The sequence below is a fragment of the Ambystoma mexicanum genome, chromosome 11 (assembly GCF_040938575.1).
Source record: "Ambystoma mexicanum isolate Mex_15411 chromosome 11, UKY_AmexF1_1, whole genome shotgun sequence".
NCBI classification, from domain to species: domain Eukaryota; kingdom Metazoa; phylum Chordata; class Amphibia; order Caudata; family Ambystomatidae; genus Ambystoma; species Ambystoma mexicanum.
In genome coordinates this window covers 1,480,631,300-1,480,652,107 of record NC_090934.1, presented here as the reverse complement: position 1 = coordinate 1,480,652,107, position 20,808 = coordinate 1,480,631,300, and the positions used below count along the sequence as shown (strand labels likewise).

At 47.5% G+C, this 20,808-nt stretch overlaps 1 protein-coding gene across 1 annotated transcript in view; it reads left to right on the top strand.

Moving 5' to 3' along the window:
• The window catches only part of VPS33B (VPS33B late endosome and lysosome associated), a 312,860-nt gene that overhangs the window by 206,082 nt on the left and 85,970 nt on the right, over positions 1 to 20,808 (top strand). Inside the window, exon 19 of the mRNA XM_069625205.1 lies at positions 5,872 to 6,004. Coding sequence (XP_069481306.1) covers positions 5,872 to 6,004 — 133 coding nt within the window. The remainder of the gene's footprint in view (positions 1 to 5,871; positions 6,005 to 20,808) is intronic.

Here is a 20,808-nt window from a genome sequence, read left to right as displayed (position 1 = left end):
ACCCTTGAACTGTGATCACTTGTGTCTGTCTTTACCGTTGCCACCATGAGTTCGTTACAAGTGTCACTCATCAATCCATTGAAATGCACTGGATGGTGGCACGGGCCAACACCTCCTTTCATTCTAAACTAACTTGATCTGTTGGATCTCTGATCCAGACCGCGCCCCACAAACTGTCGCCCATCCCATGACTGTCGATGGCCAGAAAAACAAAAATATCTGCCTCCGGTTTGGAAAGGGCTATCCTATTATCTCTCAAAATGTTCTATTTTACATATGCAAATGAAGGAATCTTTAGGATTGGCAGGGATATTGCGTGGTAGGAATTCCAGGCATTTGCTAAGCTACACTTGTTTCAGCCTCCTAGGTCTCGTTGTGAGTGCGAAGCATCATGTTGAGACGTTGGGTTTTCCTAGAACAGAATCTGTTATACTCTTACGCCTTTATGCCTTTCAAAAATAGATGTTGCCATATAAGCACTAAACTCTATTATGTATTCAGAAATGCTGTGCCTGCCCCCCTCTTATACAGTTTCATCCTAGGTGCAGTTTGTACCCTGTTTAAGCCTGCACTGTAGATCAAGGGAGAATGCAGTCCCTCTCCATCACGCACACCCGATTAAAGGCTGGGATATATTACACACGTTTTACTCTGTGGCAAAAACACTACAAAATAATTGTGCACTTTTGTTCCTTCTTCCATACTAGACCATCTGGCAAATCCATGTTCCTGCAGTCCCCACTGCATAAAGATTTTTGTTCTGGGAAAAAAAAGGAGGAAAGACATTGTGGACCATTGCAGACTATGGGCCTCATCACGAGTTGGGCGGTAACGCAGGCGCTAATAGCGCTGGCGCTATCTGCCCTACCGCCAAACCCACCGGCGCTATTAGCGCCGGATCACGGGTTTGGCAGATTTGGAAATCCCCATTCCCCATTGAGCCCATTCGGGAATGCCCCATTCCCCATTGGGCTCAATGGGGAAATTTCACGCTCATACCGCCGGCGGATTTCCCGGCAGCGGTATGAGCGCAAATTTTCGGCGGATTTCCCCCCAGCTCAGAGCTAGGGAGAAATCCGCCGAAGCCCTGATTTGGCGGACCCTTAAATCCGACAGTAACAGCGCTACCGCCGGATTTAAGGGTTACCGCCAATCTCGTGATGAGGCCCTATGAGTACGGCGTGTGGCCAAACGTAGTTACCATTGCATTACCATTGCATTACCATCGCATTATCGCACCACCGACATATAGGTATGGAGTTAAGGTGGAGAAAAACCTCCATCAGAATGCTGCAGGTCATTCCACCACCTTCCAGCCAATAACAGCAATTTCGCCAGAATTACTGTTGTTGCTAATTCCGCCGAAATCCCCATGGGGTACTATGAACTCAATAAATGGTGACGAACACCACCATACTTCCACTTGTAATCCACAGTGATACCGCCAGACCCAGTGGTGGTAACTGTAAATCAGTTTGGTGGTATCTCCGCAGATTCACAGCTGAGATCCCACCAAACGCGTAATGAGGCCCATGTGTAAAAATCTATTGTTTTGAAATTATTTATTTTCTATAGTAACCTTTTTGACAAATCCTAATTAAATGCTGATTACAAAATTTGTAAACTGCCCACTATTTTTATTGCTAAGATATTGAGCAAAGCAGGAACCTCATTTAGCCTCTGCCTTCATCTCTTCAATCATATTTGAAAAGTCAGTGAATCCATGTTCTCTGTTTATGATTAAGTAATACACAGCAATAGTGATAGAAACAGCTTGCACACATGTAGAATCTGCTCCCTTCAATTACGACAAGAAATGGTATTGTATTTATTGTGTTTATATAGCGCTTTCATCCAAAGCGCTTTTTTTTTTTTTTTTTTTTTATTGCATTGGGTTGTACGCCCAAACACTAGGGTATCACGGCGTAATTTACATATATCTTCGTTTTCATGTCCGGGTTACATACATTTTAAGTTGCAGAAAGAGAACAGGCATATATACATATAGGGCCTCATTACGACCCTGGCGCTAAGGGGTTAACGGCGCCGTAAAAGGCTGCGGCGCCGTTAACCCCTTAGCGCCTAATTACGAGGTCCCTTTGCGGCTCCCGACCTTAACGGCTGGTCTGGACCAGCCGTTAAAGTAGGGACCCGCAAAGGGACTTTGAAGGTAATTACGGTACCGCAATTTGCAGTGCCGTAATTACCGCCTTCCCCATTTCCATTGAGCCCTATGGGGCAAAAATGGGAATGTGGAAGGGCCAATGGTGCATGGGGAATTACCGCCCCGCCAACCTTGGAATGGGGTGGTAATTCCCCATTGCACCATGGCGGACTCGTTACAATACCGGCAGCAACCATGGTGCTAATAGCGCCATTGGTTACCGCCGGTGTTGTAATGAGGGCCATAGTCTCACTGGCTGCCAGTCAAAGAAAGGATCCTTTTCAAAACACTGGCTATTGCACACAAATGCATGCATGGTTTGGCACCTACCTACCTAGCTCAAAGTCTCACCAAAAAAACACCCTCTAGACCTTCCAGGTTTGCCTACGCTAATCGCCTCATTGTTCTCACACACGAAGAGTGCGAGCCTGTGGCTCCAGTTTCCCTAGCTTGGCTGCAACTCACTGGAACACCCTCCCTGCCCAACTCAGGATGATCGAATCCCACACAACCTTCCGTAAAGCCTTGAAGACTAAGCTCTTTGTTTGACTCCCTCCCTCTATCTCCACCACTTGAATCTGTATTGCTTACTGTACCTGACATGTAACCCATTGTAAACTATGTAACTGTATTAATCCATTGTACTGGGCCGCTATCTTGTAACCCTTAAGCAAGCCTGCATACATATTCTTCTCAGCGCCTCTATGCCCGTGGGTTGTAGTGCGCTATACAAATACTAAAATAAATAAAAAAATAAAAATATGACATAGGCGTAAGCTAGTGGTACTAGGGAGTTACAGTCTTGAAGTGAGAAGTATATGAAGGAGTTTTAGTACTTGTTGAACAACCAGGTTTTGAGTTGTTTTTTTTTACTTTGGTAGCGAGGTTTCATTGGATAGATGGGGTAGGAGAGAGTTCCAGATGCGGGGGGCTGCAATGGCAAAGCTGGCATTACCTGCTCTTGTGGTGGTGAAGCGGGGTATGTGCAGTTGGATGTTCGCGTTGGATATGAGAGATCTCGGTGTGGCTTTGTGTGCAATGCATCTGTTGAGGTAGGTGGGGGCAGTGTCAGATAGGCATTAATGGGGGATGGTGAGTGTTTTATGGAGGATTCTGGACTGTACTGGGAGCCATTGTGCCTCTCTTCTGTGTTGTGAAATGTGTTCTCTTCTCTTAATGGCCAAGGCTGCTCTGAGGGCTTTGTTATGTAGGAGTTGGAGTTTAGTTACATTTTCTTTTGAGGTACCTAACAGTAAAATGTTACAGTAGTCTATTTGATGAGGGCTCTAGCAAGTGTCAAGCAATTGACAGATGATAGGAGAGGCCTGCTAAGTGCGATGAGTTTAGCGGTGTAGGCTGTTGAATTGGCGAGGGCGCTGATGTGATTGTTCATGGTGAGATTTGAGTCAAGGTGCACTCCTAGTGTTTTGACTTTATGGGAGGTATTTATGGGTGTGCCATCAATCACTATGGTGGTGTAATTTGGGTGGAGTTTGCGGAGTCTGTTTGGGGAGCCAACTATGAGAATTTCAGTTTTGTCTCCATTAAGACAGAGGCTGTTATATGCCATCCAGTTTTGGATGTGGGAGTATATAGTGTTGAAGGTGGCCGTGTCTTGATCCAAGTTGCCTGCGATGGGAATAAGGATCTGTGTGTCGTCAGCAGAATTTGTGTAGATTACTCCCATAGCATCTAGTGCTGCCAAAAGTAACTTAGTGTAGGCGTTGTACAGGGTGGGAGAAAGACAGGATCCTTGTGGTACACCTAGTGGTACCGGGATGCGGTCTGCTGCAACTTCCCCTATGGAAACTCTTGAGGTGCGATCGGAGAGGAAGGATTTTATCCATGCGGTGGCCTTTTGTGAGAAGTGGAAGTTAGTGGATAGGGTTTGGCATAGTTTGTGATGGTCGACCAGATCAAATGACACTGACAGGTCTAGGAGTAGTAGGATACACAGTTTGCCAGAGTCCCTGATAGCATCCATCTGTTTTTTTAGGTCTAGTAGGGCAGACTTTGTACTGTGGTTGGGGCGGAAGCCTGATTGTCTTTCCCAGAGTAGGTGATTATGTTCAAGATGGGATTGTCCTTGGGTATAGGCTGTTTTGTCGATGATTTTGAGGAGGAAGGGTACCGTTGTTACTGGCCTGTAGTTGGTAGGGACTGTAGGGTCTAGCAAGGGTTTTTTAAGTAGTGGTGTGACCCAAGCTGCTTTGATGGAAACTGGTATTTTGCTGGAATTGAAGGATTCATTCACGAAATTGGTAATGGTGGGTGCTAGCATGTTGGCGCAGTCTTTGACTACTTTGCGGTCACCTTTGCAGTTAGAGGGCTTGAGTGATGCTATTGTTTTCAAGACTTGATCAATGGTGACTTGTGTGAAGTGGAATTCCAGTACGTCAGAGCTGGTGGTAATAGTCAAAGGGCGGGGAGGCATGGTGGTAAGATCTAGTAGTTTTTTGCGAGGCTATTTTGTTTTGGAGTGTGGTCACTTTGGAGGATAGAGCATCCTGAATGGTGGTACACCAGGCTTTGCTAGGAACTATAAAGCTGGTGGGAGAATGGGGGAATTCTAGTTCTCTGATGTTGGTGAATAGTTCTTTGGTGTTAGAGGCTGCGGCGGCGGCGGCTATGCGGTCATTGAGAGATTCCGCTTTGTAGGAGAGTACACTGTGTTTGTAGGCTTTGGATAGTTGTAGTAGTTTGTTTAGAAGTTCTGGTGAGTTGTTTTTCCTGGTTAGATGTTCTGACGCTCTTTTTTTCTCTTCTGAGTTCTATAAGTTCATTATTAAACCAGGGGGTGCTGCGTTTAGCTTTGGGCACTTTGGTTTTGAGGTTTCATTATATGTTTGGTTTACATTATAACAACAGAATACATAGAACATTAAAACAGTAGAAGCAATTTACAATCATGCATCAAACCAATAAAACAGTAAGTAGAGCAATTAATCTGTGAGGGAAGAGGGAAGGGGTGAGGAAGGGAAGGGGTGAAAATGAGGGAGGGTGAGGGGAAGGGGGAGGGTAGAGAGAGGATCATAGGGAAGATTCGAGGGAAGGAGAGAGAATGGGAGGTGGGGAAGGTTTCATGGCGGGGAATGAAGAAGGAGAGATTTCAGGGAAGCGTGGAAGGAGGAAAGGGTAGGTATAGAGCGGATTGAGAGAATTAAGGAGTTCCAGTGCACGGGGCTAGGAGCTGAAAGGAGTGGCCACGGGAGGAGGCACATGGAGAAGGAGGGACAGTGAGAAGGAAGTGGTCAGCTGAACGAAGGGAACAAAATGGTGCAAACATTGATTCATTACATTTTTTATGACAGTTCAAATGTATTTTCTCAAGTATTCTGAACCTAAGATTACCTAGCTACCCTGTATTAACAGGGAGAGGTAACTGCAGCCTAAATTGAAAAGGTTAGACAAGGCTGGATTATGAAGATTGATGCCCAGAATAGCCCAGCCTCAGCCGAAGAGGAATCCAACCTCCCACATTACCATCCCCATGAAGCTCTGAGCAGACCTCAAGAACTTCCAGGCAGTCCAGTCCAGGGCCTTAGTCGCAGATGAGCCACCCTCCTTTAGGTGAACGCGTAGTTCCTCCATGCATTTCTGTCTATAGAACCTGGCTGTTTGTAGTCTAGGGACAAGTAGAAGTGAGTGTGCTCGCCTTCGCTACACACAACACTGAGTAGCTGTTGTTCTATCTTCTGTCCCCCTAGAGTTATGGACCAGGTCATCTGTTGACTTTCTCCAACTTGAAACAGGCGGGTCTGCTAACAGAACAGGTGACCGGAGAGACCATTTCCGCTGTTGAGAACAAAGTGAGCAAGTTGGTCACAGACAAGGCGGCAGGTGAGTGAAACATGCGTTCCAATTCACTAATTTGCTTGAAATTAAAAATGATCTTGAATCGGCTAACTAAACCGACTTTGGGTAAGCTGATCTTTTATTTATTTTTGTGGTCTTCTGTTAAAGAATGACAGACTTTTCCAGTGAGCAACCACAGAGTCTAGACTAATCTCTTCACAGCATGCGTAAAATATGGTTACCAGACATTTGGTCGAAAAAATTTGGTCGAAAGCCAAATGGTCGAATTGCCCCCCCCAACCCCCTTTTTTTCTAAAAAAAACCTTTTTTGCCCTAAACGAAAACCTAAAAAATACATATATAAATAAAAAAAAACATTCGACCATTTGGTTTTCGACCAAATTACGTCGACCATTTGTCTTTCGACCAATTTACAGTCGACCACTTGTCTGGACAGCGTAAAATATGTTTATTTTAATTCTATGCATCATGTACAGGCTTTACCTTTATGCATCTTTCTTTCTCCAGGATAAAGCACTGTTGTGATGTGATGATTTGTTTGCATCCTTTGGAATAGATTTACACCTGGAACATGAGGGAGGTGCTAACAGGGGAGCTTCAGTGGCAGGTGCTGCTCTAGAGGGCACCTAATTAACCTACTTTTCTCATGTAAATCAAACTTTCCACACTCTCTGTGGTAGTTTTAACAGTTCGAGAATATTTCTTTTAAAAAGGTTCAAACAGGTAGAGTCCTCTTTGTAAGGTGAAAATGAAAAAAGGATTTGACCTCCTAAATAGGGGGGGAGTGGTGGGGGCTGTGGCAAACATACAGTGCAGACGTGAAACCATCGAGAGCCTGCAGGGCCTCCATTGTGGTGGGAGATGAACTCCACGGCATCAGCATACAATGCAGGTTGTCAATATATGCGGCACAGACATGATGCCCAGCCCCATCTTAAGGGCGGCATCAGTAAACAATTCAGAGCAGACACTACATGATACCAGCCATAAATTCCATGGCAGCAGCAACAAGTGATGCTGTGTCACAGTCAGTAGGCAAATACATGGTGCACGGTGGCAGCTACATACAAAGCAATGTCACGATTAGGAGGCAAGAGCATGGTGACAGCACTTATTACAAGCATCAATTAGGGATCTACATCAAGCGATGTTAGGACATGGAGCAGGGTGTGATTTGTGTGGCAAGCATGTGGCAGGTGGGCCATGGGGATCAGGAGTGAGGCTGTGCTGGTAGGTGCTGCTTTTTTCCTCCCGTCCTGTCCCCCGTTCGGAAAGATTCTTCTCTTCTTTTTGCTGCTTTCCATCCATAAGACATAAAGGACTCCCTTGGTCTTGCTATTGCTTTGAACCTTTCTTGAGTTTTGTAAGTAAGGGAAGCCTTTTTTGTTCCATAGTAAAGTTATTTCTAATGCTTGTTAATCTGCTTAGAATCACATGCTGTGCATATAGTCCAACATCCAGTGGTAACCGCAGAGTATTGGATCTTGTCTTTCGAGTATCAAAAGGGGACGTCGACATGGGCGTGCCTGTAACACTATCCCTAACGTGACGTGTAGTGACACCCAAAATCCCTCACGCGTCGAGGTCCCTCAGATTATTTTTTTTCCCCAACCAGCTATCTGGTCGTCTTAATACGGAGCTCTTCATAAAACATTGCGTTCTTATATTTCTCGACCTTCGGTCATTTGTTATTATTGTCACTCTTCTCGACGGTTGATTCCTGTGCCACTGCCGAAGACTGCTGACTACGGAACTTCAACGGCTGTTGATCCGGTCAGCGCTGTCGACCACATGGCCGGGCCTTTTGGCCGGCCTGTACAGTAGGGAGAGTGGGGTTGGGGTGGTCATATTCTTTTCAAGAATGCCTTTCCTTTTCCCCTTTCTTTGTTCACTTGAGTTTGTCATTGTTATCACAATCCTGCGCTACGGACAGGACTCCATTTACATTTTGTCCTTCCTGTAAGGCAATATTTCCGTGGAAAGACGAGCACCGTCGGTGCAATAGGTGTCTCCCCTCGATCACAACGAGGTGTCCTGTGTGGCCTGTAAGCTCCTACGTCCCAAAATTGTTAAGGAGTGCCATTTGAAGCGGTGGGCGGCCTACGGTATGTTAAAGGGCGAGAGTAACTCCCCCGCCACCACAGCCACCAAGTGTGACGGAGAGGTTAGCGATGACCAAGGCTCCACTTCGGAGCCCATTGACCTTGCAGCGGAGAGTTCTTGCTGCGCAGCGTCCGTCCCCGGCCCTGATAGGCATGACGAGAGTCCTGCTATGGGGACTGTACATCCCAGCGACAGGAACGCACCCGATTCACACACAAAGCACACAACCCACGGTTCTGCTTCGGCGGTTCAGTCGAAGAGCTCCAAAGCGCCAACAGGCACGTCTTTATGATCGGCAGCCCCCCTCGCAACCACGAGAGCCGCATGCGTCCGGGCAGTCCAAGAGTAAGGGCGCTAGCACCAAAACACACATGGCCATCGTGACACCTCAGAAGAAAGCCAAAATCAACCGCGCAGCCTCTGGCTCAACCAACACACCTCCCTGTAACCCCGAGCATCAGCGACAGTATCGCGAGGATCGCTTCGGCAATGACACGATACGTCAAAACAGAAGAAACAGCCTAAAGACGCATCTAAAGACACGTCACAATGCCCGGAGCCTCGAAAGGATTACTCTGAGAGCCCTTTGTCTTTATCTAAGACTTTAGGGGAAAGATCTCGATGTTCTAGAGTGGAAAATTGTCAGGAAGACCCCTTTCCTCCCCTGGACTTCTCTGGTTCATCATCATGGACCAGAGAGAAGTTTGAGGGGTGCATGAACAGACTGGAGAGGTTTGTTGAATTCTCAGAGAGGTTTGCACCAAAGAGGCCTCATGAGGAGTTCCCTTATACGCCTATGGCCAAGTTTCAGAGAACCTTTGATGCTCCTCATGAAGAGAATGTTTATAACCTTCCTGATTATGAGGTTCCTATGGATCCATACGTACAGGATGATGATCCTTTTGTGGACCCTACTGATGATCCTGCTGATCCCATGGAGGGTTGGGAGGACAAACATCCGGTTGATAATGAACCTTGGGGGTCCCCTACCCCTACCCTGGACCCTGACACCTTTTGTATGGATTCCCCTCCTACCACACCAGTCCGGCAGGCCTCACCTGTTGATGATCAGATGGCGTTTAACGCCATCTTAAAGAAAGCAGCAGAACATTTCCAAATCGCCACACAGGAGGCTGTGCCGGAATCAGATTTTTTTTAAGACATACTAAAGGAAAAGCCTCCTGCCAGTCAGGCCATCCCATTGCTGTACTCTTTTAAGAGACATCTGGCTCCTTCATTGTTAACACCAGCTCAAACTAGGGCTGTTAATCCCAGAGTAGAGAAGTTGTTTCGCCCTTCTCCTACCGACCCCCTCTACATTAGGAGGCATGCCACTCCAGATTCCCTGGAGTTAAGACAACGAGGAAGAGGGTGGGTGTCCCCCTGTCTACAGGTGAAACTCTGCCTGATAAAGAATGCAAAAAGTTGTACGCACTCGGAAAGAGGGTTACGACTGCTGCAGCATTCTCCACCCGCATAGCCAACAACACCACACTGTTGGCTAGCTACTCGGACGTCCAATGGAACCTGCTGCAAGAGGGCCTTCAAGAGGTCCCTGAACCGGTGCATGCTTGTCTGGTTGCAATTGTGTCTGAAGGCAAGCAGGTGAATCACAACATTCTTAAAAATACTTTGGACGTTGCTGAAACAGCAGGTACGACTTTAGCCCAGGGAACCCTATTAAAACGGCACGCCTGGTTGAGAAACTCTGGGTTTAAGCCTGAAACCCAGGTATCCATAATAAACAAGCCTATTGAAGAAACTAACCTGTTTGGCAAGGCCGGTGAGGAGGCACTTGAGACAGCAAAAAAGCAACATGAGACTCTCAAGATCTTGAGCCGGTTACCCAAAGACCTTCCCAAAAGGGAGGGGGCGGCTCTCGTCGTTCGTTTCGTGAGCAATTCCGCTCCCCTCACAACCAGTATGGTTGAGGAAACAACTGGTCCTCAGCACAAGGATCTAACACCACCACCACGTATCCACCTAGAGGACAATGGCGTGGGAAAGGTAGAGGCTGGAATTCCACCCCAGAGGCTCCCCGGCCTCAGGTCAGAAATGACCCTCCGATCCGGATCCAATGCCTCCCAGGTCGGGGGAGGTCTAACATCATTCCTTCATGCATGGGAGAGGATAACAGACCAGTGTGTACTCAAGACCGTCGCCCACGGGTACTGCACAGAATTTTGCCAACCACCTCAATTCAGACCGTCGAAATCAAGACGCTTGATGCCGGAACACATACGCATCCTGCTACAAGAGGTCGAGATCCTGCAGGAAAAAGGGTGCCATAGAAGTTGTCCCTCTTCTACAGGTAAACAAGGGTATTTATTCAGTATACATCCTTGTACCCAAAACGGGTCTCACCATGCGCCCTGTGCTAGACTTGCGCCCAGCGAACAAATTTGTCAAACTTCAAAGGTTTAGTATGGTCACATTGCAGGAGGTAATTCCTCTGCTGACGCAGGGAGATTACATGGCAACATTGGATATGAAAGATGCATACTTTCATATTTCAATGTTGCCGGCGCAAAGAAAATACCTAAGGTTCATGATAGAGGAGAAGCACTGTCAGTTCAAAGTACTCCCCTTCGGCATTGCCTCAGCACCAACGGTGTTTATGAAGGTACTGGCAGTGGCAGCAGTGCACCTACGCAGAGAAGCCATTCCGGTTTACCCTTACCTCGACGACTGGCTCATAACAAGGGATTCCTACGGAACATGCCTGTCGAACACTCAAAAGACGGTAGACCTCTTATTCAGCCTGGAATTCTCCATGAACGAGAAGAAATCCAGCCTATTCAAGCAGTTTCTAGGGGCTCTAATTCGGACATAAAACGGCCTTGTCTTCCCCTCCAAAAAGAGGGTTCAAAACATGCTGTTTCAGATCCCTCAGTATGTAGCCGGTCGGGAGGTGACAGGACGCAAAGCCATGCGACTGTTAGGAATGATGGTGTCCTGAATTTACTTACTTCTGCACGCGCGTCTGTGCATGCGTCCCATGCAAGAGTGGCTCAACAGCCAGTGGTGTCAGGCCAGTGGACAATGGGGACGATCTAGTGGTTGTCTCGCCAGCCCTCGTTCTCTCTCTGCAGTGGTGGTCTAGGGAAAACCTCTTGAGGGGAAAGGCTTTCACCACCCCCGCAGTAGAAGCCACTCTCAAGACGGACTCATCTTCCACGGGTGGGGGGCTCACCTGCTTCAATAGACGGCGCACAGTGTGTGGTCCCCATAAATAGCATCCAACTACATAAATCTGTTGGAACTGTTAGCCTTATTCAAAGCACTGAATGTCATGAACCATCGGACGCGTACTTTCTGGACTTCTTGGTCCCTAACCCATAGGGGCTTGCACTCAACTTTACTCCCAACATGGACGCCGAACGCGGAATACTGTTTACCAGTTTCCGCGCCGTACGCATTACGTTCTATAAAGCGGACACGGCCCTGTGCGTCTCAACGCTACCGCTTGCCGTGGCTAGACGTGTACTGCCGTAATTCGCTTGTGTTTCTCCTTTGATTCCTGGTTCCCGATTCCCCTTCATTCCCCCTTCTTTTGTCCTCCTTGCATCCTGGATCTCCATGCACTCGCCTTCCGTGTGCACTCTTTACTGTTTTCCTGGATTTCCTCGGACTTCCCGGGCATCTGAACGTTCCGAGGACTCGGAACGTTAAACACACGTTGGAACCCGAGGACCTGCACTCAGGGTTATACAAGACCCGAACCCTACAAAAGAAAACTCCATCAAAGAATTCCCGCAAACAACAGACAGGTGAGAAGGGGGGAAACCTGTGACAGATTGAGACGACAACAAACTGATACGGATACGGACATGGAGGCTGCAGTTGAAGACCTCATGCATGGCATGCAAGAGTTAACCACAGAAGTTCAGAATCTCAAAGCTGAGAATGCCGCATTAAAACAACCAGTCCTGTCACGTGATTCTGCGACCAAGGAAAGTGTGTTGCTGGGCGGAGTAGTGGATAAATATGATGGCTGCTCAAAGAATCTTCGTGACTTCCTTGACTCGTGTTTAGTACACTTTACCTTTAAGCTCTACTACTTTTCCACTCCCAGGGCAAAGGTGGGCTTTATGATTTTGCATCTCTCCGGGAATGCATTAACCTGGGCTACGCCCTTAGTTAATTCTGGAGATGCCCTCCTAATTGATTATGATGGGTTCGTACGGGCTCTAAAGACCATGTTTGACCGCCCAGAACAGGTTTACAGTGCCCAAGAACGTCTATTGGATTTCCAACAAGGGTCCCAGGATATGCTTACCTATGTAAGACGCTTTAAGCAACTGGCCAAGGAAGCAGATTGGTCCCCGGAGGCCTGTTTCATCCTATTTCGGAGAGGACTAAACAAAGAAATAAAGGACGAGCTAGCCAGGGTAGCTCGCCCAGGTTCCTTCCAGGCCCTTATGGACCTCCCCTTACAAATAGACTTTCAAATCCAGGAAAGGAAGGCGGAAAAGAAGAAAACAAAGATGCCTTACCAAAAGACCTCTATAGAATCTCCCTCTAAACCCGAGCCCACTCCTGCCCCGACCACAGACCCTGAACCCATGCAACTGGGGGCCTTCCGTGGACCCATATCCCCGCAAGAAAGATTGCGACGGATTCACACCGGGTTGTGTATGTACTGTGCCTCAGATAAACATCTTGTGAGAGAATGTCCTTTGGCCCCTCCATGGCGTTTGGGAAACGCCAGCTCCCGATCCTAGACGGAGCACAGCTTCTGGAGAGAGATGTTTGCTCCACATCTATTCCATCCTTGAACTCTCATGGACAAAACAACCTTGTGATCTTGCAGGCCTTTCTATCGCCGTCCAAGAAAGAAACTTACCCCATTCTGGCATTAGTGGATTGTGGAGCCATGGGGATTTTCATAGATCAGGATTGGGTCACTACCCACCAGATTCCATATGAAACTCGAGACATCATGCAACCAGTAGAGGCCATCGATGGACGACCTCTCTCTTCAGGACCAATCACCCTGCAAACCAAAGAGATCCAGCTCTCGATAAATCATCAAGAGATGATCAAGTTTGACATCATAAAGTCTGCCCATTATCCAATGGTACTGGGTATGCCTTGGTTACAGAAGCACAACTCATACATCAACTGGGCAGCAGGATCTTGTTTCTTGGCTCCGAACATTGCATGTCTCACTGCCTATCCTTGGATTCCTAGTCAAGATCCTCTAAAGCTATGCTGGCAGACCAGCAAGGCCCACTCACGATCTCAAATATTATCCAGGTCCCCAGAGCCTATTAGGACTACACTGATGTGTTTTCAACTGCCATAGTTCAAGCCCTACCCCCTCACAGACCTGAAAACTGCGCTATCGATACTGAACCCTCGGCAGTGATTCCCTTTGGAAGGATGTTCATCCTATCAGAACCTGAGAAAAGGGCCCTCCGAGAATACTTGGATACCAACCTAGAAAATGGCACCATACGACCATCCAAATCCCCAGCAGGAACTTCGTTGTTTTTTGTTCCCAAGAAAGATACTAAGGAGCTTAGGCTTTGTCTTGATTATCGTGGTCTTAATCAATGCACCCTCAAGGACCGCTACCCATTGCCCTTAATCTCGGATATCCTGGAAGCAGTGAGAGGAGCCGTAATCTTCACGAAATTGGATCTCAGAGGTGCCTACCATCTGATCCGTATAAAGGAAGGTGATGAATGGAAAACAGCCTTTAGACAATTTGAATACCTGGTCATGCCTTTCGGACTCACCATTGCCCCAGCGGTCTTCCAACGTTTTATGGACCGGGTGTTCTCCGATATGCTGTTCCTCTTCGTCATAGTTTACCTGGACGACATACTGATATACTCCAAGGGCCATCTCAAGCATGAAGAACATGTCAAGGCAGTCTTACAACGGCTACGTGAACATAGACTCCTGGCTAAACCCGAGAAATGCCTTTTTCATGTCTCTACTGTTCACTAACTCGGATTTGTTCTTAGTCCAGAAGAAATTGGAATGGACCACTCAAAAGTAAATTCCATACTATCCTGGCCTGTTCCAACTACTGTAAAACAGATTCAATCCTTCCTGGGGCTTGCCAACTTCTACCGGAAATTAATACCTTCCTTTTCGGAGATAGTTCAACCGATCATTACATTGTTGAAGAAGGATACTCCCTTTCTCTGGACCGCAGCACAAGACAAAGCTTTCCAACGTTTGAAGTCGGAATTTACACAAGCCCCCATCTTGGCTCAACCTGACATTGATCGACCTTTCCTAGTGGAGACTGATGCCTCTAACTACGCCATCGGAGCAGTCTTAAAGCAGGAATTCGAGGACAAGTTGGAACACCCCATTGCTTATCTCTCGCGAACCCTAACTCCTAGCGAGACCCATTATTCTGTTCTGGAAAAGGAATTGTTGGCCATCCGTCAAGCCTTCACAGAGTGGCGTCATCTACTCCTGGGAGCTAAACATCATGTTCAGGTCCGTACGGATCATCGGAATCTCCAAGTCCTACAATCCATGGAATGTAGGAATAGTCGTCAAGCCCGTTGGGCCTTCTTCTTTGCCCAGTACCAGTTCCAGATCCATCATGTACCTGGAACACACAACATAATTGCTGACGCCTTATCCCAACGTCCCGACTACGAAACTCTGGAAGATCGATCCTTCCCAAAGATGTTTCCCCATACAATTTTCGTAGCTCAAGCAATCACTCTCCTGGAAGACATTCGGATTCAAACCCAGTCCTTGGAGATCTGGAAGGAATTTACTGTGAAGAATCGATGGAATCTTAAAACCAAGGACGGCTATTTGTTCAAGGACAATGGCCTGGTCATTCCCACACAGAGACTGCGACAAAGGATTACAAGCCTCTGTCATGATACCCTTCATTCAGGACATTGTGGCATTACCAACACTCTCCGTTTAATACAAAGACAATTTTGGTGGCCAAAAATGAAAGTTGACGTCCAGCAGTACATCCAAGCCTGTGCAGTCTGCAATCAAAACAAGCATGATAACAAGAGGCCGGCGGGTCTTCTACTCCAACCAACGCTACCAACAAGGCCCAGGGAATTTATTGCTACAGACTTTATTGTTGAACTACCACCTTCCAGGGGATGCACAACTATCATGGTTACCATTGATTTATTCACTCATATGGCTAATTTTACACCCTTGTATAAATTACCATCTTCCTCAGAACTCGCTGGAATCTTCCTGGAAAACATATTCCGACTTCATGGACTCACTTCCAAGATCATATCAGACAGAGGTCCTCAATACGTATCCCAATTCTGGAAACACTTATGCCGTATACTAGGAATCCAACGTGCCCTCTCCTCAGGTTATCATCCACAGACCAACAGAGCTACAGAACGTGTGAACCAAACCCTGGAGCAGTATCTTCGTTGTTTCACTACCAAGGTCCAGGACGATTGGTCTCTTTTAATACCTGTGGCTGAATTTGGATCACTCGGCTGTCAAGACCAGCCCCTTCTTCTGCAGCCAAGGATTCCACCCTTCGGTTCTACCATCCCTTCTCCCACATCCTACACCGGTTCCTACAGTCGACTCCTGGATTGAAACCCTCATCAATGTACATAAGGAAGCTAAAGAACACCTCGAAAGGGCCCGAGCTAACACCAAGCACTATACAGACTCCAAAAGAAGACCAGGACCTTCCTATGCAGTGGGTGATAAGGTCGGGCTATCCTCGAAACTACTGCTTCGACGCTTACGACCTAATAAGTTGGCTCCTCGGTACTACGGCCCTTTTTCCATAAAGGAAATCATTAACCCAGTGGCCTTTCGACTCAGATTACCAGACTCCTGGAGGAGGATCCAGCCAGTATTTCACACATCTCTAATGAAACCATACGTCCAGACCTCCCAGTCTGCTCCAAGATCTACCCCTGTGTTTGTCGACGACCAGCTAGAATAGGAAGTATCCCGAATATGTGACTCCAGGTACAGACGTGGTCAGCTACAGTATCTAGTGGAGTGGAAAGGCTATCCACCCAGTGAACGCACCTGGGAACTGGTCTCAAACCTAAACGCCCCCAGGCTACTTCAAAGGTACCACCTTATACACCCGGGCAAACCCGGAGGAACAGGCCTTCGGAGGAGGCATGCTGTCATGAACCATCGGACGTGTCCTTTCTGGACTTCCTGGTCCCTGACCCATAGGGGCTTGCACTCAACAGTACTCCCAACATGACCGCCGAATGCAGAATACTGTTTGCCAGTTTCTGCGCCGTACGCATTACATTCTATAAAGCGGACATGCCCCCACGGCCCTGCGCTTCTCAACGCTATCGCTTGCCGTGGCTAGACGTGTGCTGCCGTAGTTCGCTTGTGTTTCTCCTTTGATTCCTGGTTCCCGATTCACCTTCATTCCACCTCCTTTTGTCGTCCTTGCATCCTGGATCTCCGTGCACTCGTCTTCCGTGTGCACTCTTTACTGTTTTCCTGGATTTCCTCAGACTTCCTGGACATCTGAACGTTCCTAGGACTCGGAAAGCTGAACGCACGCTGGAACCCGAGGACCTGCACTCAGGGTTATACAAGACCCGAACCCCACGAAAGAAAACTCCATCGAAGAACTCCCACAAACAACAAAGACAGGTGAGAAGGGGGGAAACCTGTGACACTGAAAGCCTTTCAGACACATCTTCAGGGGAAGACAGTCCTGATCTTCACAGACAGCACCACGGCCATGTTCTACCTGAACAGGAAAGGGGGCACACACTCTCCAGGGCTATCCAAGCTGTCTCAGAACATTTGGAAATGGGCTCTCAAACACGGGATGTTCCTGTTGTCCCAACACGTTCCAGGGGAACTCCATCTTCTGTCGGACGTGCTCAGCAGAGACTTCCCATTGCCGTAGAGTACGAATAGCGACTACACGAAGACATCGTCTACAATGTTTTCGCACTATAGGGCTTCCCAGAGATCAACATGTTCGCAACTCTGGAGAACCCTCAATGCCAAGATTACGCCTCCAGGTACCCCCAGAACCGATCCAAGGGGAACGGTCTCTGGATAACATGGTCAGGGAAATTTGTTTACGCTTTTCCCCCGACCCCCCCTACTCAACAAGATCGTGCACAAGATGCACCAGGAGCCAGTCAACATGATATTGGTGGTCCCATGTGGACCCACCAACCCTGGTTCTCATCTGTTGGAGATGTCCCTATCTCCTCCAATCAAACTGCCTTGCCCATACAACATGTTATCTCAGGACAAGGGGGAAACACTTCACCCATGCCCTGAAACCCTGAACTTAGCGGCCTGGCTCCTGAGTTCATAGAGTTCGAGGGATCTATGTGATCCGACCGCGGCTGATTTTCCCTTGGCCGGAAAGTTTGCATGTGAAATGTACGAACCACAAAATGTTCGTACATTTCCCATGTGAACACACGTTCAATACCCCTACATACCCACACCCCCACCCACACCCTCAGCACACCCCCACCCACACCCCCAACATAAACAAACCCTACTTACCTTTTCTTCACGCTGTGTCCCTGTGATTGGGATCCGGCGCCGCAGGGTCCCTTTTTTTTTTGGGAGCTGCAGGGGTTTCCCCTGAAACCCCTGCTCACTGTGCTCTAAAGTATAGTGAGCGGGGTGTTGCGGGGGACACCCTCGCAGAAGCTGTTTTTTTAAAATGTATTTATTTTTGTACCGGGGCTGCGAGGGTATCCCCCGCAACAATCCGCTCACTATACCACACAGTATAGTGAGTGGGGTGTTGCGGGGGACACCCCCGCAGCCCCAGTTGTATTTATTTATTTATTTTTCAGGTGTGTTGGGGGGGTGTTGCCCGCAACACCCCGCTAACTATACCACACAGTATAGTGATACTTACCTACAATGCTGCTACCACCAACTTTTGGTGTTCAAACCTTTGGTGGTAGCATTTTTTGGACTTTTTGTACATTCTGGCCGTTTTATTCAGCCCGATAGTACAATTCCGAGTTCAGGCACCTACAACTTCCTCAGAGATGCATCGACATACTTAGGGAGGCGAGGAAACCTAACACCCAATATTGCTACTCCAGTAAATGGAAGCGCTTTGTTATCTGGTGCAATTCCACGGGCATCAATCCCATTGACTGCTCTCCTATGCACATTGTATTGTACCTGACTCGCTTACTAGACTCAGGCCTGGTCTTTAATTCCCTGAAGCATCACTTAGCTGCTCTCTCAGCCTACACCACGTCACAACAGAAGGTGTCTTGGTGGAAAATACCAGTTATTAAGGCTTTCATGGAAGTGGTTAAAAGGCTTCATCCCCCCATTTCTAACCCAGCTCCCGGATGGCACCTAAATGTGGTATAAAGCAAGTCTCAAGGATCTTACCTACAAGACCGCCTTCCTAGTGGCTATCACTTTAATAAGAAGAGTCGGTGAACTACAGGCCCTTTCAGTTCTAGACCCTTTTGTTACAGTTCACAGAGATAAGGTGGTTCTGGACACTCACCCTCGATTTGCACCAACATTTATTTACAAGTTCCATGTGAACCAATCAATAGAACTGCCTACTTTCTTGCAGAACCCCACTAACATGGCCGAAGGAAACCTACACACAATAGATGTGCGCAGGGCAGTCATGTTTTACCTGGAAAGAACTAAACCACTAAGAAAGACAAACCAGTTTTTCGGTTCAGTGGCAGCTGGTAGAGAAGGGTCTTAGCTGTCTCTACGTCAGCCATCTCAAGGTGGATTGTCAATTGCATCACACTCTGTTACACTCTTGCTAAGAGAGAAACGTCCTTCAAGCCTAGAGCCCACTCTACTCGAGGCCCTGGGGCTTCCATAGCATTCATTGCAAATGTTCCCCTAGAGTCCATTTGCAAAGCGGCAATCTGTGTTCTGTACACACCTTTACAAAACACTATTGCCTTGTCACTCATTCTAGAGCTGATTCTCAGGTGGGACAAGCAGTACTAAGATATCTTTTCACTACTGTTCATTCTCACAACCCACCTCCAACTCCGGGTACTGTTCGCTAGTGTATGCACAGCATGTGATTCTAAGCAGATTAACAAACATCAGAAGACATGCATTACTCACCGTAATAGCATTTCTGATGATTGTATCTGATTCACATGCGCCCACCCTTCCTCCCCGCTCGGGTGGAAGGAACATAGACGTCTTACTACTTTCTCTCTTTTCTGTACTCACTCACGATAGTCATTAGGCTCCCTGATGGCAGAAAGAAAAAATACAATTAGAGGGACCTCGACACGGGAGGGATTTTGGGTACACTACACATCACGTTAGGGACAGTGTTAGAGGCACGCCCATGTCGACGTCCCCTTTCGATCCTCGAAAGACAAGATGCAATACTCTGTGGTTACCACTGCATGTCGGACTATATGCACAGCATGTGAATCTAAGAAGATACAATCATCAGAAATGCTATTACGGTAAGTAATGCATGTCTTTTTCATCCTGCACATCTCACCTGTAGTGAAGTGTGTTAGGGGCACTTTAGCCCTTATTAAGAGTACGCTGGTCTGGAAAAAGCCTTTTCCGGACCAGCATACTCTTGAGTCCGCCTGTAGGGGCAGTGAACTATCAGCAGGTCTGACCTGACGGTAGTTCAGGCCCCTACAGGCGGATAAATCACTGGCACCGTTACTAACGGTGCCGGTGCTTCAGTGTTCCCATTCCCACAGAGTTCATGGGACTCCCTGGGAATGGAAACATACTGTTCCGCTACTGCCCGTAATATCCCGGTATTACTGGGAAATCAGGTGGCGGAAACGGTAAGCTGAGGTTGCCGGCAGCACTAGTGGCATGACGGCAGCCTCATACTGAGGGCCTTTGTGCCTCTATAACTTTTGGTTTTAGTTACTTTGTGGGCACTAAAATGATGTGCCCAGGATGGGCTCCAGCGTATACTTTTATCGTGTTTTCTTTTTTATTGTCTTGTGCACTTTCGCATTTTACCACATAATGACAATTTGAGACCCATACACTCTAAAATAGCTGTGTCACAAGTTTTTCGCCTGCCCTTTGGTCATCTGTAGTTTGACCTTCTTCCTGCCCCAAAGTGGCTGGATTTTTCACATATGGTAATCCCATTACCGGGGAAGCTCCAGCTCACGCAGGTAAGGGGGCAGTTTGTTGTTGTGGCCAGATGTGGAGACAGGGTCAGTCTGGACCCAGTCCACATTTGTACCAGAGTGTATCTGTTGCTGGGCAGTGTTAGGGAGAATTCTCATTTCTGTACTAATTCCCTTCACCCTTATAGACCCCCAGCTCTTTTGCTGGACTTTACGACTTTTAATTTTAACCCTGGAGTGAGTGAGCCCCTTTTCTCACTCGCTCATGTGTTTTGACCTGATTTGGATTATGTGTGTCCTTTGTTTTTGGAGTCTGACAAACTCCATGGGCATCTCATTTTTGTATGGTGACACACAGCACCTTTAGTGCAGTGTCGCAGAGAAATCCTTTAGATTTCTCATAAGGTTTTAATACCTTTTCTTGTGTGAACTACTGTTCCCAAGAATAGTAAAGTGAAATTGACTTTACTTACCTTTTCTCTTTGTAGATCCAGCGCACACCATCTTATGTGGAGTGCTGGGGGGTGGGGAGGTTACTTGGTAGCCCCTTATCCTACCTACTCATGTAACATTTTGTATGTTACCCTCACTACTTTAAGTGGCTGGTGGCAGTGGTTTAATTTTCCTACCATTGTGCTTTTCTACCGCAGGCTGAATCCTCAACTG